The sequence below is a fragment of the Euprymna scolopes genome, chromosome 2 (assembly GCF_053919585.1).
Source record: "Euprymna scolopes isolate OS-2025 chromosome 2, ASM5391958v1, whole genome shotgun sequence".
Classification (NCBI taxonomy): domain Eukaryota; kingdom Metazoa; phylum Mollusca; class Cephalopoda; order Sepiida; family Sepiolidae; genus Euprymna; species Euprymna scolopes.
Window position 1 is genome coordinate 146,230,313 of NC_136483.1, and position 18,640 is coordinate 146,248,952.

The 18,640-nt window shown below is 32.9% G+C and overlaps 1 protein-coding gene across 13 annotated transcripts in view; it reads left to right on the plus strand.

Annotated features, from left to right (window-relative positions):
• The window catches only part of LOC145297068 (protein FAM110B-like), a 202,555-nt gene that overhangs the window by 160,864 nt on the left and 23,051 nt on the right, over positions 1 to 18,640 (plus strand). For 10 of the 13 annotated variants that reach the window (XM_080143312.1, XM_080143316.1, XM_080143314.1 and 7 more), the window contains 2 exons: positions 12,007 to 12,142; positions 18,560 to 18,610. In XM_080143312.1, the coding sequence (XP_079999438.1) occupies positions 12,007 to 12,142; positions 18,560 to 18,610 (187 nt within the window). The remainder of the gene's footprint in view (positions 1 to 12,006; positions 12,143 to 18,559; positions 18,611 to 18,640) is intronic. The other 3 variants (XM_080143318.1, XM_080143307.1, XM_080143320.1) reach the window with 1 other exon arrangement.

Consider the following 18,640-nt stretch of genomic DNA (forward strand, 5'->3'; position numbering starts at 1 on the left):
TCTGTTTATGCTTCACAAGAATAGAGCTTCTAAACAAAAATGATATGTATAAACAAGGAGTGAAATATAATAATTGAAAAAGCATATTTTCCCCTACACACACACACACACACACACATATATATATATATATATATATATAGTCATCCACATACAGTACTGTTTCGCTGTTTCACAGCTCATCAGTGCGGCTAGACAGGCAACTACCTCAAGCCAGGATTGAAACCCGACCGTTTATACGGCAGTCAAGGCTTCTAACCATTACGGTATTGGCGGCTGCTTGAATGAGTAGTGAGTTTAACGATATATATATATAAGAAAGTTGCATTCCTGTCTGCTTGTTTTTTATTCACTCTTTGGTTAATATAAACAAAAGGTACACTGTTTCACAAATAGATTTTAATACAAAAAACAGATTTTTATATACTTTTATTCCTGCATGATTTCTATATATATACTATTTATTCAAAAGGAATCAACATCCAAGAGGTTATCTCACTTGCATATTGCATGAAAGAAAATCTCTTTCGAAAATTAGCTCTTAATTTTTAATGGCAATTAGTAATAGAATTGTTTTAAGTATTCTATTTAGAAAGATTATATAAAGTTGATTTATTTAATTTATTTTTAAGTCAATTTACATGTAATTCTATTTATTTTTAATTATTATCATAACCAACAGAAGTAAGTTTTTATTTAACCTATGAGTTATTTCCCTTTTAAGGTATGAGATTTTATTTCCCTGTTTAAATTTCATAGATGAGGATGTTTTATGCTTCCAAAAATACAAAATAAGGTCAACTTTAAGGAAAATTGTAACAACTTAGAATATTTAGTGTATCTTAAATAGTATGTGATTAAACCTTCCACTTGGCAATATGTTTTTTACCTGGCAATGCTGGCTATGTACAACATATATATATGGTGGCTGTCCTCTGGGTTTCGAGCGCAACCATCTCCTTTATTTCATGTCCTCTGTATCCCACTCTAATTGGATGTGTTCCCAAGTGCCTCTTCAGGCCAGCTAAATTGTGACAGATTTTGGCACATCCAATCCATTTTGCTTGTAGTGTCATTATTGGGGTGCAAAACAGGTTTTGCACTTTTGCACAAATGGCTTTTGAGGCTAGCAAGGGATAGGCATAATTTTCTGCATATGTCACAGTTATATATATATATATATATATATATATATACACACACACACACTAGCAAGCCATGTTTGGTTAAACAACAATAACAATTCCTATTTGTTTCTTTACTGATCTATCTTTTCAAGTTGACGGGTCAGTGATCTAATGTTCTTCTAGAGTGTAATAACCTAATATCTTGTTTGTTCCTCCAGCTCTCCTAAACACTAGCCAAGTCTAATAATATTAAAAAAGCAGTGACAATGGCATATATATAGATTCTGCATGTTACATCATGAACTTTTTTTTTTTTCTTTACTCATTTTTGCATTCCTGATGACTCTTGTGAATGTTGGTCCTAAAGAAGAAAAAAATAATCTCGCTTTTTTTTTTTTTTTTTTTTTTTTTTTGTGAACAGTTTTATATATAAAATGAGCAGTTGTATGTTAATACCTTTCTGGCCCATATAGATATAAACAGACAAAACGAACCCCTATAACTCATCCTCTTCTATATTTCATGCAAATAAGAGGGGTGGACATGTTTTTTTTAAATATTTATTTACTTTTTCTTCTCCTTTTCCTCTACTTTCTTTTCTCTTTCTTCTCTATTTTTTCCTTTCTTTTCCTACTCCTTTCTTTTTTTTTTTTTTACTCTCCTTCCTTTTCTCTTCCACTTTTCTTTTTTCTTTTTCATTTCCTTCGTTTTTCCCTCTTTCTTTCCTCTCTCCCTCCTCCTTTCTTTCTTTCCTCTCTCCCTCCTCCTTTCTTTCTTTCCTCTCTCCCTCCTCCTTTCTTTCTTTCCTCTCTCCCTCCTCCTTTCTTTCTTTCCTCTCTCCCTCCTCCTTTCTTTCTTTCCTCTCTCCCTCCTCCTTTCTTTCTTTCCTCTCTCCCTCCTCCTTTCTTTCTTTCCTCTCTCCCTCCTCCTTTCTTTCTTTCCTCTCTCCCTCCTCCTTTCTTTCTTTCCTCTCTCCCTCCTCCTTTCTTTCTTTCCTCTCTCCCTCCTCCTTTCTTTCTTTCCTCTCTCCCTCCTCCTCTCTTTCTTTCCTCTCTCCCTCCTCCTCTCTTTCTGTCCTCTCTCCCTCCTCCTCTCTTTCTTTCCTCTCTCTTTCTTTCCTCTCTCCCTCCTCCTCTCTTTCTTTCCTCTCTCCCTCCTCCTCTCTTTTCACCTTTTCTCTTTACCTCTCTTCACCTTTTCTCTCTTTTCTCCTTTGTTTTCTCCTTTTCTTCCTTTTTCCCTTCAAATTTTAATTTCCTCTCTCCTTCTTAGCTTTCTGCCTCTTACTACTATTAATCAGCAGCAAATTTGGTGGGAGTGAGGAAGGGAGACAATCAGTGATAACTAAAATGAGTCATCATTCTCTCCCACTGCCCTTCGCTGGGTCAGAGTCAGCCTTGAACGATTCCACCTCCACCCAGCTACACACAACATTCATGCAATCCTCCCACCCATCAATCTACATAAGCATACTGGCACAATGCAATACATACATACATACATATGTTATGGATTTGTTATATGTAAATAGAACACATTTTATGATAACAAAATAAAGGCAACAATATCAACGCTACTAAACATGTATTTCACTTCTATGTAAACAAGATTGTGTTGATTATTAATCAGAATTCTATAAATTGCTTTCAAAAACAGATTTTGTTTAATTAGAAATAAAGCTTTCTCTAAACAATGTTGGCCGAGAAACTTTTATGTTAATTTCTGTTTCGTTTCAAAACATTTTTTCTTACTAAAACATTACCTGTTTTTAACAGTTTTGTACCAATTTTATGTCCATTTATGAAGATTGAAATCGAGATACAATACTACTAAGGTTCTAGAATATGTCTCAAATTTAAGACACAAGTGTAAGTGGTCTTGAGAAGAAATTGAAATTCAAGGAATCTTGTTTCATTGGTGTCTAATGACTGGATAAACTCTAATACAAATCTGAATAATCTTTGAAAACATGATATATAGATAAATTGAACACAGAATTTTGAAAAAATGATCAACAGATCAAATAGACACAGAATTTTGAAAAAATGATCAACAGATCAAATAGACACAGAATTTTGAAAAAATGATCAACAGATCAAATAGAGACAGAATTTTGAAAAAATGATCAACAGATCAAATAGACACAGAATTTTGAAAAAATGATCAACAGATCAAATAGACACAGAATTTTGAAAAAAATGATCAACAGATCAAATAGACACAGAATTTTGAAAAAATGATCAACAGATCAAATAGACACAGAATTTTGAAAAAATGATCAACAGATCAAATAGACACAGAATTTTGAAAAAATGATCAACAGATCAAATAGACACAGAATTTTGAAAAAATGATCAACAGATCAAATAGACACAGAATTTTGAAAAAATGATCAACAGATCAAATAGACACAGAATTTTGAAAAAATGATCAACAGATCAAATAGACACAGAATTTTGAAAAAATGATCAACAGATCAAATAGACACAGAATTTTGAAAAAATGATCAACAGATCAAATAGACACAGAATTTTGAAAAAATGATCAACAGATCAAATAGACACAGAATTTTGAAAAAATGATCAACAGATCAAATAGACACAGAATTTTGAAAAAATGATCAACAGATCAAATAGACACAGAATTTTGAAAAAATAAGCAAATCTGAATAATCTTTGAAAACATGATATATAGATAAATTGGACACAGAATTTTGAAAAAATGATCAACAGATCAAATACACAGAATTTTTAGAACAAATAAGCAAAAGATCAAATAGACACAGAATTTTGAAAGGAATGATCAACAAATCAAATAGACACAAAATTTTGAAAAAATGATCAACAGATCAAATAGACACAGAATTTTGAAAAAATGATCAACAGATCAAATAGAGACAGAATTTTGAAAAAATGATCAACAGATCAAATAGACACAGAATTTTGAAAAAATGATCAACAGATCAAATAGACACAGAATTTTGAAAAAAATGATCAACAGATCAAATAGACACAGAATTTTGAAAAAATGATCAACAGATCAAATAGACACAGAATTTTGAAAAAATAAGCAAATCTGAATAATCTTTGAAAACATGATATATAGATAAATTGGACACAGAATTTTGAAAAAATGATCAACAGATCAAATACACAGAATTTTTAGAACAAATAAGCAAAAGATCAAATAGACACAGAATTTTGAAAGGAATGATCAACAAATCAAATAGACACAAAATTTTGAATAGACTGATAAACAGATAAAAATAGACACAGAATTTTTGGAAAAAATAATCAACAGATTAAATAAATACAAAATTCTAAAAAAAATAATCAACAGATCAAATGGACACAAAATTTTAAAAAGAATGATTAACAGTTTACATCCATACAATGTGTGTGCACAAGTTAAGATTTTAATTGTCATTTCATATAATACATATCGATATTTATTTATCTGATCCTGTTCGTATCTCTTTTTACATACACATATATGAATATGATAATGAAAATAACTCGCTATCAACATCACTGTTTGCATACAATGTATTTACATGAATATGTTATCATAGAATGTGTAGATGTTGATATTTGCATTTGAATGTAAACATACCAACCACCTAAGACGCACGCATACAGTAGCGTCCAAAACTAAGGGACAACCTTCCTATTTTGAAAATAAATAAATAATTGTTATAATTCTTTTTCTATCCTTTGCAAATGATTCAAATTTTAGTATGTTATTATGGATGATAATGACTACCAGTTGTCAAAATTTCAGCTTTTCACAGTTGTTATTTCTAACAAATATTAAGTTTAAAATTTTCTCCCTTAGTTTTGGAGGCTACTGTATATACATCTATATCTACACCATCAGACTAATCTGTTAACTGATACTCAATTTGTATTTCCACTTTTGGTTTGAATCTCCTTTTAAAACTATACAAGACACATCCCTTTTAATCATATCTTCACAATCTTTAGCAGTTGGATTTGGTGTGTATATATAATTATTTTTTTACTATAATAATTAAATACCTACAGACACTAGTGTTTCATTCTTTCAAGAATCTTCAGTGCAGGGTGTCACAATTAACAACAGTCAACAGATTCGAATCCAGTAACACGAGCCATCTCTGGCTCAATTAGCAAAGACCGTATCCAATTGGTTACCATTAAGCGCGAGAAATAACATTGAATTTAAACATTTTAATTTTAAATGTTCTTTATGTCAGTCACGTTATACGATGATCTATGCATAAGAGCTAAATTGACCGACTTAATTCAACTGAAAGTGCTCAACGATAAGAAACAAGAGGCTGACATAATTATTTTTTCACTATAAATACCTACAGACACTAGTGTTTCATTCTTTCAGGAATCTTCAGTGCATTAAATGAATGACAAGTCTATATTCCTAAATTCATGATGTTGACCATCTTCTAATTTACTCCTTTGATTCAGTTGATATTTATAATTCTTGACAGTATCTGTTTCATGGCACAAAATGAATCACTTAATTTTATATCAATTAGTGAATCTATTTTGCCCTTAACTCATCTGAAGAAATAGCAACAATTAATCCATCAAAAGGAGATAAGTGCGTTTTGACATGATTACCAATCCGAACATTGGAAGATAAGCTGTAAATACCTTATGTTTGCATTACGCCATTTTTTTGTGTGTGTGTGTGTGTGTGTGTGTGTGTGTGTGTGTGTGTGTGTGTGTGTGACATATCATAAAATGAACAGCCCTGAAAAAAAAAAATGTGTGCAGAAAGACAAAAGGGAAAACAATAAATCATCAAAAGCGGTAACTTTACTGGTTTCATTCGACTCAAACTTTGAATCCGGTGGAGCTCTTGTTTTAGATAATTTGTTCTTGCATTTAATTTAATTAATTTTCACATACACACATGCATGTACATATATACACAAAAATAACAAAATCAATCTCTTATAATCAGAATAGGTCCAATCCAAAACAGCAGATTTGCAAACATGAAGGGCCCAATATTGTTTTGAATAGAGCATTATAATAAATATTTTAAAAGTACTTATATTAACACTTTACTGCAGTTTCATGATAAATCTGGTTCTCAGAAGTGAATTTCTATTCAATATGTCTGAATATATTTCAGTGCAAATTCAATAGATGATAATGGTTTTGCTGAAAAAACTTAAGAATTAAATGTATTATTTTTAAAATCAAATACTATTCTTGCTATAATAAAAATAATGTATGGTTCCATATACCCTATATACTGTGTGTGTGTGTGTGTGTGTGTGTGTGTGATACACACATATACATTAGACTGGTTTAGTCAGCTATTGAGCAGTTAAATAGTTTGAATCCGAATAAAACGAGTTTGCAAAACCAGTCAAATTTTAAAAAAATAAAGACAAAATCCTGAAGTAGTCTCTTTCTGATCATTACCTCTCCCCAAACTCACTCTATTTCTCTCTCCAGTTATGAGTTACATAGTATTATTACATGTGGTGATATTTACGTTTGTTCACAATAGACTATACCAGTCTTGAGTTTTATAGTTGTAGTCATCAACGCCATTGCTGATAATGCCCTGTGATTTTGCATTTTTCCCCTGTCTCTCCTCGTTAATCAAAAAAAAAAAAAAAAAAAAAAAAAAAATGAAGGGAAAAGGAGGAAGAAGTGGATTAAAATAATTAAAGAAATTGATTGCATGCTGTTTAATAAACGCAGAGTGAATTTCACATAGAAAAATAGAGCATATAAAATAAGTGATGGGCCCTTTTAGCTACTGACAAGGTGTAGCATCTGTTTTGATGCTACACGTAGCCTATGTCTTAGGCCAGTGAGACTGAGGCAACTTTTATTTTTGTTCCGTTTATCATGCCTATATTACTATCAAAACGATTTACTGTTATTTAAATCCATAACACAACATAATTGCTTGAAATATTCTCTCTCTCTCTCTCTCTTTCTGTGTATGTATATATATATATATATATATATATATATATATATATATATATATATATATATTTAACACAAACAATGCAAAGATGCATTACAATGCATTAAAAAGTTCATAACAAATTAATCTTTTTGTTATAATATATAATAAATATTAGTAGTTTTAATTTATCCCATTATATTTATTTATTTATTTATTTATTCCAGGTAGAAAGGTATCCAAAAATTAAGAATAATTAAATTTCAACAAGGGGCGTTGATAGTGCTCAATCAAAGAGAGCAAATTATATTTTTGTAATTCTTTATGTAAATACGGTCATATCTTGCTACGATTTGCAGACCGTTTCAATCATATTTGATTTCATCAGGCAGGAAAAATTAAAAAGGTTCCAGACCTTTTCAAATTTCGAGGGAAGAAAAAATGGCATGACTGGCAGGAAGCAAAAATTAAACAGAAACTTGATTTTTGTAATTAATTTAAATCCATAAGAACTTTAATTTTGGCTTCTTGCCAGTCATGGCATTTTTTTCTCTTCTCAAAATTTGAAAGGGCCTGGAACCTTTTTAATTTTTCTTTTTTTGATTTTTCTTGCCTGATGAAATCAAATATGATTGAAACGGTCTGCACATCGTAGCAAGATATGACTGTATTTACATAAATAATAAAATATATATATATAAATATATTTCCGTGGAAATATATTTATATATAATATATACCAATCCTTATTTAAGAAGCTCAGTGTAATTACAGAGCAATATAGTGAATAAATAACAAAACACTATATTCCAAAGTTCATGATCTTGACCATCTTATAATTTATTCCTTTAATTCAGTTGACATTTACAATTCTTGACAGTATCTGTTTCGTAGCACAAAATCAATCACTTAATTATTATAGATTTACTGACTGATATACTAAGCGATTGATTTTGTGCTACAAAACAGATACTGTCAAGAATTGTAAATGTCGACTGAATTAAAGGAATAAATTATAAAATGGTCAACATCATGAACTTTGGAATATAGTGTTTTGTCATTTATTCGTTATATATATATATATATATATATATATATATATATACACACACGAGGCGCATGCATTAAGTAATGCCCCTGACCCACTTCCCATAGCAGTAGAGCAACGAAACTTGGTACAGTTATTAGTCTTTCTCTACATATGAACCACCCAGAGTTATGCATTTCTCCCATCGTTTGATGCAACTCTGGAGACCGTTTTTGTAGAACACCCCAGGTTGGTCTTGACTTCAGAAATCAAGGCTGCATCATCTGGGAAACGCTTTCCTTTCAAAAACAACTTCATGGCTGGGAAGAGCTGAAAGTCAGAGAGTGCAAGGTCAGGAGAGTAGGGAGGATGGGGGAGAATTTCATAACCACACACCCGTGCTTCTGATCTGGTGACATGCGAGTTGTGGACAGGAGCGTTGTCCTACAGGAGGAGGGTACCTTTACTGATCTTGCCCCACCTCTTGATTTTGATAGCTTCCCTTAATTTCCTCAAAAGTGAAGCATAATAGGCTCCTGTAATTGTGGTACCCTTTGCCAGGAAATCTGTCATCACTACTCCGTCCTGGTCCCAGAAGACTATGAGCATGACCTTGCCAGCGGAGGCTGCACCCTTGCCTTCTTTGGAGGTGGTGAGTCCAAGTGCTTCCACTGCATTGACTAGGCTTTGGTCTCTGGATCATAGTGATGGAGCCAGGTTTCATCCTGTGTAATCAGTCTTTTGAAAAACTTTGACTCATCTTCTTGGCACATCTCCAAATTCATCCTCGAGCACTCGACGCGTTCTCACTTCTGGAATGGTGTGAGCAACCTGGGAATCCATCTGGCATACACCTTATGCATATGCAAATGGTCATGAATGATAGTTTCCATAGACCCTGTACTAATCTTGACATCTTGGGCTATTTGGCGAATAGTAATGCGCCGATCTTCCAAAATGGCAGCCTCAACTTGACGGACAGATGCCTCATCAATGGCAGAAGTGGGGGGGGGCGACCAGGTCTTGGAGCTGTTTCCACAGACTTCCGGCCATGTTTGAATTCACGATGCCAGCGTTTTTTCAATGTCATATGATGGGGCATTATCATCATAAGTTTCTTTCATTTCATCAAAAGTCTCCTGTGGTGTGCATCCTTTCAAATACAAAAACCAGATCACTGCTTGACATTCAACAGGCTCCATTTCACACCTGACTCCGTTCAAACACCTGTAAAACAGAAACCACAATTAGTTCAGAGCTGTAATTTGCCACATAACCCATAGAGATATAAATCATTGCACATACAAAATGTCAGCTAGATCAGACAACTGGAAGTGGGTCATGGGCATTACTCATTGCACACCCCTCATATATATATATATATATATATATATATATATATATATATATATATATATATACTATATTGATAAAAACCTTTCTTATTAAACTAATATCGCTTGCTAGAAAGAAAAATATTGACAAGGCATAAGGAGAAAAAGGAAGAGGTGAATGACTGGCTGGTTGAATGGCTTGCTCACTTTGACTCATGCGTGCTCTCTTTTCTGTTAGCAACAACATATTGTTTTTTAAATTCAACCTTGTAGACAAAACGTTTCACATTTGTCTTTCCAATATCTTGTGGACCTGACTTATAACAAGTTGCTATCTCTACTATTATATAAAAGTTACTTTGTATGTCTGTGCGAGTTTCTTCCTTATAGGTTCCGAAACAGCTGAGCCTATCTTTGCAAATTTCACACAAAGGTAATTTATATGTCTGGCAGTGTTCTTAGATATGTTTTATACAGAAATTCGTTCATTCAATAAGAATCATAAATTGAAAAAAAAAATCCGATCCTAAAAATAGTCTTTCTTATAGATAAAAAAGAATTTTACAGGAATATATTTTAGGTTGCACCAGCAAGGGGGATAATAAAATCTCAACAAATAATTTCTTCTTAGAAAAAAAAAACAGATTGTTGACCTCTGGAAACATAGGTCAGTGGTAAAGCAATCAACTAAAGATCGAATGATCCCATATTCAAGTCCGAGTGTACCTCATCATTTTATTTTAATTTTTTCGTATTAATGAATTTAATTTATGATAAAAGAAAGGTACCATTTAAAATTGCAGCAAATCATTTCTTTGTTAGTGTATTTTAAAACTAAATATTAATCAGATGTAAGTTTCCAGGGCATTCATCGTCAAGCCCAAATATCAGCTGATGTGATATTGTAAACAAACACAGACGGAATTTGATGAACAACATTATCTTTATTATTTATTCTATTTTATTTATTTATTTATTTTTGCGAATTAGTCTACCAGGTAAATTATTTCTCGTAATATATAATATTCAGTAGAGGATTGATTCTATAATAATACTTACGCAATCTGCATAAATTAAAATATCATATTTAAGCATATTGTACGACCAAGCAATGCCGGGTGTCCAGCTAGTCCATTTCTAAATTATAAGTGTATAAAAGAGCCCCCTCCTCCACATCATCATTTTCATCATCGTCGTCATCATTCAGACAAATTGATTTATTCTTTCTTTGGATTTCATTACAATCTTATTTGTAAGATAATTTGCATCAAAATTACCAAAATGTCAATTTATTCTGGTTTTGGTGCTATGGCTCTTTTGGTGTTTCTTGTTCCCCTTAATGATTTCAACCATCATAGAGTTTGTGTTGCCGTTGTTGACAACAGATGTAACATTGAACAGAAAGTGTCTTGGATTCATATCATGTTTTTTTAATATGAATCTGCAGTTGAACGTCACATCATTATTTCCTGGCCTCCTTCCAGGCGATAAAATTAATAAATACAAAAGTTTTGATCTTGTGTTTGTAAGAAACAATTTTTTATAAATTTTTATTTCCTATTAAAATAAATGCAAAATCAAACTAGACTTTCTTTGCCATGATGCTTAAAGAAGCGGGCCCTATTTTTTTTTTTTTTTTTTTTAATCATTTAATAAGCATCTGGCACTACTTTTCATGTCCATTGCTATGACATGAGTCCATCAGTCCCCCAGTGTGATAACTTCCACGTTTGCCATCTAATTTGTTTGATGCCTGGACGTTTATGTTTCTCGGTCACTTTGACACATTAATTTAATGTCATAAACATTTTGACACATTAATTTAATGTCATAAATGCAGCGACCCATCTCCACACCCCCTAAATCAAACTTGTCTCTTTTCCATAACTCTACTCTATAGCGTGGACGCACTATGCAAAAGTGGGCGAAATGATGTCACCAGTAAAGAGAAAAACTATAAAGAAGAGAGACGTGGAGCATTGAATGAGATAACGTTCAAGATCATGGGAGAGGATGGATGATATCCAAGATTATGATAGAGAAGATGACATCATGACCATAACAATGAGGAAATAAATGTTGTTACAAAGAAAAGGCGTTCTTTTCTATTCTTGGTCTCCTTTGTGACGTAGACTGCGTACAACATGTTGGGTAACGTTACATACTAAACTACCCAGATCTTATCCATCCTATAAAAAATCTACCTTTAAAAGCCGTTGCTTGAATAAAATAGGTTTCAAGGACCCCAGAAAATAGACAACATGAAAAGGATGATTTTGCATCTACACTGGTTGACTTTTGACACACGTGGCATCTGTAAACATACAAATAATAAACCAGAGTTGTTATGACTTTTGTTACGGTGTAGACCTGAAGTTGTCCCTTTCTTTTTGTTTATTTTTTGGGGTCCTTGAAACCTATTTAATCCTTTTGCTTTTAATATCAAGAAAAAATGTTGGGTTTTTTTGGGGGGGGGCGTATTGTATAGTTAATTGGTCTACGTTTTCCCTCCCCCCGCCCTAAAAATGCAGAAAGAATCTGTATGCTTTGTATTAATTGTGTTTTCTGTGTGTTCTTCTGGCAGCCACCCCAAGCAATCGTCGAAGTGCTGTGGAACTTCTTGAAGAAAGTAAGGCCCAATATGTGAAAAGTAGCAGTGTGTTGGACCAGAAACAAAGTTTTAAGCACATGGCGATGGATAATGTTTCGTCCAATCGCAGGTAAGCAACTAAAAATGATTTTTAAACTAACTTGTTATAAAGCGGTAATGTTTTAATCTTTATTTATAAAAATGATTGGATGTAAATGGCTGCGGAAACTTAATTTTTAACACGTGAAGATTTGCTAAATAATTTAAAGCTTGAAACAACTTTCTATTTGACAGTTTTTAATGTTTCTAAATTCTTTTCAAAATAATTAATTCTTAAATTAAAAGATTCAAGTGATTGACTTTTTTATGGAAATTGCTTCAGACAAGGTATGAAGCCACTTAGTGTAAGGAGCCAATATATATATATATATATATATATATATATACACACACTATTTCAAGTTCAAAAACTATCCAACAATAAGTGTTAGATGGATAGATTCCAACCCACAAAACAGCAATTCTTCTCCTCTTGTCAGAAATATGGCTCTAGAATGTGAAAACTAATGGAAGCAAGAGTTATAAGACCACCGAAAGTAAACACAAGGACCACTTTCTGCTCTCTTTACTGTTTACAAAGAAATGGAAATGCATCATGGTTGATTTAATTTCATGATTTTTTTTAAATAGGATTTTAAAACATTCGTTTCTTTATTATCACGATTTCATTTTTTATTCAAATAAATAATCGATTCATTAATTCGTTTTAAAAGTCAACTTAGCTTATTACAGCATCGCTTGATCATCAAAATATTTTTCATTGAATCAAATTATTATAAAACTACAACTACTTATTATTTTTTTCTTTTCTCCCCGAAGAAGAGATAAAAAAATTAGGGATATCAACACTTACCATTCGGGTCAAGATCAAAGTGTAGTATCTGTTCTTCAGATGCTAGACTTCAATTTCTTGTTCTCTGTCAGTGGAAGAGAAATCCTTCACGACTGAGACAATTTTTATTTTTGTTCCTTTTCACCACATTAAAAAATGACCCTGGTGTCTAACTGTCCTGTGGGGAGGCATTGTAAATAGGAACACCTACCATCTTGAACAACACATTATGTTAGTAAATAAACGTGATATAATTGAAAATTATTGAAAATTTCTTTTGATATTGTCATTATTCTTCTATATACTAACTCGTGTCCACAGTGTTTCCTACAAACTGCCTTGACATAACCTTCAAACACAACTCCTTTTCAGATGATGCACAATACTGCAAGCAAACTACAACATCCTTCTGTTAAAGTAGGTATTTATTTGCTTCCCCACAAAAGTAAATTAGACACAAGGTCGTTTTTTTAATGACGGGGGTTGGGGGGGTTGGGGCAGCTCTGGCAGTGTCCAAATAAATAGCAATTGTCCGATATTAAGGGTTTCCCCCACATTGACCAAACCTAATTGACTTCAAAACGCCTTGGCCCAGAAGGCCAGGCGTTTGCGTTACCTATGTCAGGTAAGTTATAAAATTATTTGATGAAAATGGCTTCTAAAACTTTCACTCTTTTAATAAATGAGGATTTGATAAGTCAGTTTAAATGACTTTCTATTCAATAGTTTGAAAGCTTTCAATTCTAAAAGTGTCATGTAGCAATTAATTCTTCTAATCTTTCTACATATTAATAAAATATTGAAATGACTGACTTGTTTACAGAGGGACAGAAATGTATTGTGGTGTATTTAATTTCATTCTTAAATTATCTTCATTAATAAATTTTTTTAAATTTAGTCTTTAGTACCTTTAAGTTATAGTATTTTTATTTGAATAAAATAATCGATTAATAAAAATGATTAAAAAGTCTATACTTTTTAGCCTGTTAAAAATGAGTAAAAACTAGAGCAAGTTGACTTAGAATGAGTTCTTTATGCCAAATTGATAATTAAGTATGGTTAAATTTGTGCTCATTTTTACATTAAATCCCAATCCCCATTGATCCTTAACTGTGCCTCAAATGAATACCATAATATTTAGTTTACTGCACCTTATTATAACAAAGATTGATAGAAAATTTTAGCCAGATTGGCTCTATAGTTTTTGAGAAAAAGTGGAACAGATAGACAGAATAAGACAAATATAAAAAATAGAATAAAAACGTAAGTCACGTAGAGATGAGAAATACATATACACTGAAACACTAAAAGTTGTAATAATTTCACTAATATGGAGATTGTTTGTATGCATATGTATTGAAAAACACAAATATTTATTATTTTTTTTTTTTTTTTTACTTTCTTTCAACCCAAACAATACTTGCCACTTGGACTATTTCAGATCATATCTAACATGGGTCTGTGGGGAGTTGAGCAGCAAGATGTCTGTTCACATTACATTTAAATTTTTGCAGATTAGTACAGGGAGGAAATTCCAAAGTCTAGCCATCCAAGAGAAGAAACAGTTTGTGGCATCTAGAGACCTCAACAATGAAGGGATGAGATTTTGCTGCTTGGCGAGTGAGTCATGATTATGTACGTCGAATAGGCGCAAGTGCTTTAAGTTCATCAGAGCACATTTTATGAAAGTACAGGTATAGGGATGCAACACTGCAGTGATGGGACAGAGGGTGGAGCTTGGCTGATAGTGCGTGACCTATTAGATTTAAGATTCTTTTTGGACCCTGCCTAATAGTAAGAGATTTGTGATAGATGCACTAGCCCAATACTCCATCCATGGGCGGTTTATGGCTTTGTAAATATATAGGATACTCTCTGGTGTGAGTAATTTTCTAGCACGGTAGAGGGAGCCCACCTTCTTTGCAGCAGCCTTGGCAATATCCTTAATGTATTTACTCCAATTCATGTTACCTATGAATGTTAGGCTTAGGAATTTGAAGGATGAGCTTTTTTAAGTAGGGTATTATTTGTTATGACAATTGGTGGCTGAGAAAGTTTCTTGTAGTTAAAGGAAAGAAGCTAAGTCTTAGTAGCATTAAATGTTACTATTCATTTATGTCCTCATTCCACTACAGACTGGGGGTCGTTTTCAAGGGTTTTTGCCATTACCTTGAATATGTGTATATTCGTTTTTACCTCGTATCTATTATAAAGTTGATATAATTAGCAAATATACCCATCTCGGACACAATTTTATCATTGAGGTAATTTATGAATATTAAGTAAGGTCTAAGAATGGACCCTGAGGCACGCCTGCATTAATATCATGTTGCTTAGATATATGGTCATTAAAGATAACTTGCATTTTTCTCTTGTCTAGGAAGGATATGATTATATTAAAAGATTTTCATTAAAAACTTCTTTTTTTTTTTTTTTTGAAATTGTATGTTTACAAACAAATGCTTTTTCACTGTACGTAATTGAAGGAAAATAAATTTAAAAAAGAAAATACTAATTCATTTTTTCATTGCATTCGTCATAACTAGGGCTATGACAATAGAATATTCTTATTGTTTTGACTCTCGAGTGTATATCCTATACAATTAGACAATCGAGAACCACACCACTCTATCTAAAACATATAAGATATTAACTGATATATACTCAAGAGTCAAAATTATGAAAAACATATTCTCTTGTCATAGCCCTAGTCATAACATCCATTTATTGACTTCTAAACAAACTTATCTCTGACCAGGTTTTTATTTATCCTTCTTTTTCTAAAATCTAGTCTTTTTTACATTTTCTCCCATGTTTTCCCTAGCCTCCCCCCTCTGGGAACTAAACCTTTCATCCCACTTGTTCTACATCTACTAACCCAGAACTCTCATCCATTCTTTTGGCGTGACCAAACAAAGTCTCCTGCTCTGCACAATTCTCCTTATACGTTTCACATTCTTACATCACACATCCACTATATTATTTTTGTATCATTTCTCACGATTTAAAAAATGTCCTCGGCCTTAACTTGCCACGTTTCACTTCCATGCATCATCACACTACATACACATGCCTGACAGACACTTCCTGTGATGTTCATCGAAGAAGCAAGCGGTCACGCATTTGTGCTTTGTGCGGCTGTACAAACGATAAATAAATAATCAAAACTCACATCGGAGACATTCTTCTGTCCTGCAGACTGAGAAGAAAGAAAAATCCAATGGTCCAAGATGACATCCGTAGTCTTTTAAGGCCCTCAATCTCGCACAGTTCTCACATGGTCACATGACACACCTGCTAATGAGGCATGCCTGGACACTATAAAAGCAGGTTAGGGTTAGGGTTAGGGTTGCTGGGGGAAGTTGAAAGAGCGTTCAGACCTGCGTACCATGAACAGTGCTCCACGTCGCATCAGACCTTTTGATACAACTCATGTCGTGAAATTTGCTTTGCGTCTCGTTAGACCTTTTCTTTTTTGTTTTTCTACACTTCCCTTAGTCAACAGTGGTAACGCTCTGCTGGTTAATAGTGGCAGAAGTTCTCCAAACTTAGTTCATCCACTCCTCACTCTTGCAATCACACTAGCACCAACTTCTCCTTGTGTGCAAAGCCTAAAACAAAAACAATAATTTTCCTCTACAAAACAATCAAACTAAACACCATGAATAAATATTTGAAGATATAAAAAATTTGAAGCATAAAAACTTTTACCATTAACTAACCCAAAAAGGGTTGATATGCCGTATAACAAAACAACCAAATCAAAACACTGTGCATAAATATTTAAAAACTAGTGGGGAGGGGAAGATCACCCGGTCTTGCTCAGTCATAAAATACGCTTAAATATATTTTAATTCATGCAGATTTTGTATTTATTATTACAGAATCAATTCGCTATTGATTATTATATTGTACCTAATATATAGTAGTGATTTCAAAAGTTAAAAAAGTAAAAAAAATGACTTGGGTGACATCAACTAGAATTGAAACCAAAAAATTTACCACTCTGGTTGCATTCCCTATTGTTTGAGCTAACCCGACAGATAAGAAAGATTTAAAATTAAGCCAATTCAAACTACGAATGAATTTGCACATGCGCAAAAGTAATAGAAATATGTTGACAAGTTGAAATGAATATTTTGCATTTCAACTTGCCAACATATTTTTGTATGCATTATTCAACCATCCAAACAAAGATTTTACTTGTTATAAACCATCCTTGTTATATGATTACTATTTCCTGTTAATCTCAGTGTTACGTGACCAGTAGTTTAACAGTTTATCGTTAAATATTTGCACACACACACATACATGCACACACCTTGGTTGGAGTGAGTGTCCCTCATAATGGAGGTCTGAACAGAGCTGAAAAGGAGAAACAGACCAAATATCAAGGTCTCATTTAAGATATGAAAAGAAACTGGAATCTTAGGGAGATATCAATCATACCTGTTATTATAGGTGCCACAGGGCTTATGAAGAACCTGAAGTCCTACCTAACTAATATTCCTGGTGGACCAAGTGCAAAAGAAACTCAGACAATTGCACTTAAGGGAACAACGAGGATACTAAAAAGAGCTCTCGGTTGGTTTCAATAAGAAGTAGGGTAATGTTAGCAGCTGGTTTGGCTGCCCCATACCCAGCGTTACAATCTTCAAAGGAAGAAAATTTATAAAAAAAAAAAAAACATCTACTGTCTTATTTATGTAGATATAAAGAACTTGAAGCATAAAATCTTTCACCAAAATACTGCTGTATGAAATTGATATATTTGAACGACACATTAAAAAAATTTTCAAGGAAGTCAGCAAGTAGTTTCGCTTCATGATAATGTCAATCTGGCCATAGAACGTGTAATGGCACTAAATATCTTTAGATCGGATTGGTAACATGTTTCACATACTCTTATAGTCTCCAAAGTGTTCATCCTCGTTTGATTTCTTATTTTGTTCAATGCAACATTTCATTATGCTGCAAACCATTAGTATTCAAGTATATCCAGTATAACTATTGGTCAGTTGGTACCATTAGGAATAGGGTCTTTTGTATTAAAATTCTTCAACACTGAGAAGAGTTCAACTATATGTTATTGACCTCAAGAATTCATTAAAGTCTGCGCTAAAAAGAAAAGTCATCACTACACTTTCTTCAAGATATGTTCCATCCTCGTATTATTTGGATTCTTTGGACTACTGTTCTCATCTTGAGTGCTATTCGCACAATGTTTCGGTCGATGTAACTTCCAACTTCCTTCAGGTGTATCTTGTCAAACTCTGGGAATCTGCACGGAATTTCAAACAAAACCTTTTATTCAATCCACAGGGGTAGTATGCTCTCATTCTGTCAGCCATGACTGAGTAGAAGTTCCAAGTAATTTACAATTGTATTTTAGTATCGCCCTTATTGAGGATTTAACTGTCAACCTCCAGAATAGTGTAACTTATAACTGAATTTCACCAAGTAATTTATTCACTACGTCATGGGTCCTTGCAGATAATTCTATAGAATACACATGAAAAGGTTGGAAGGTACATGAACCGAAACGTTGTGAGAATAACACTGAAGCTGAAAACACTAATCCAAATAATATAAATTATCGATCTTCATCAGAATTCAATTCAGAAACATGTCCCATCTTCGATTTTTTATTATTAGATTGTCAAAGCAAGATGATTCAAGTTGGAAATGTAACCACAATTTTGAATTGTGAGTACATTTTTATTTTTTACTACTAAT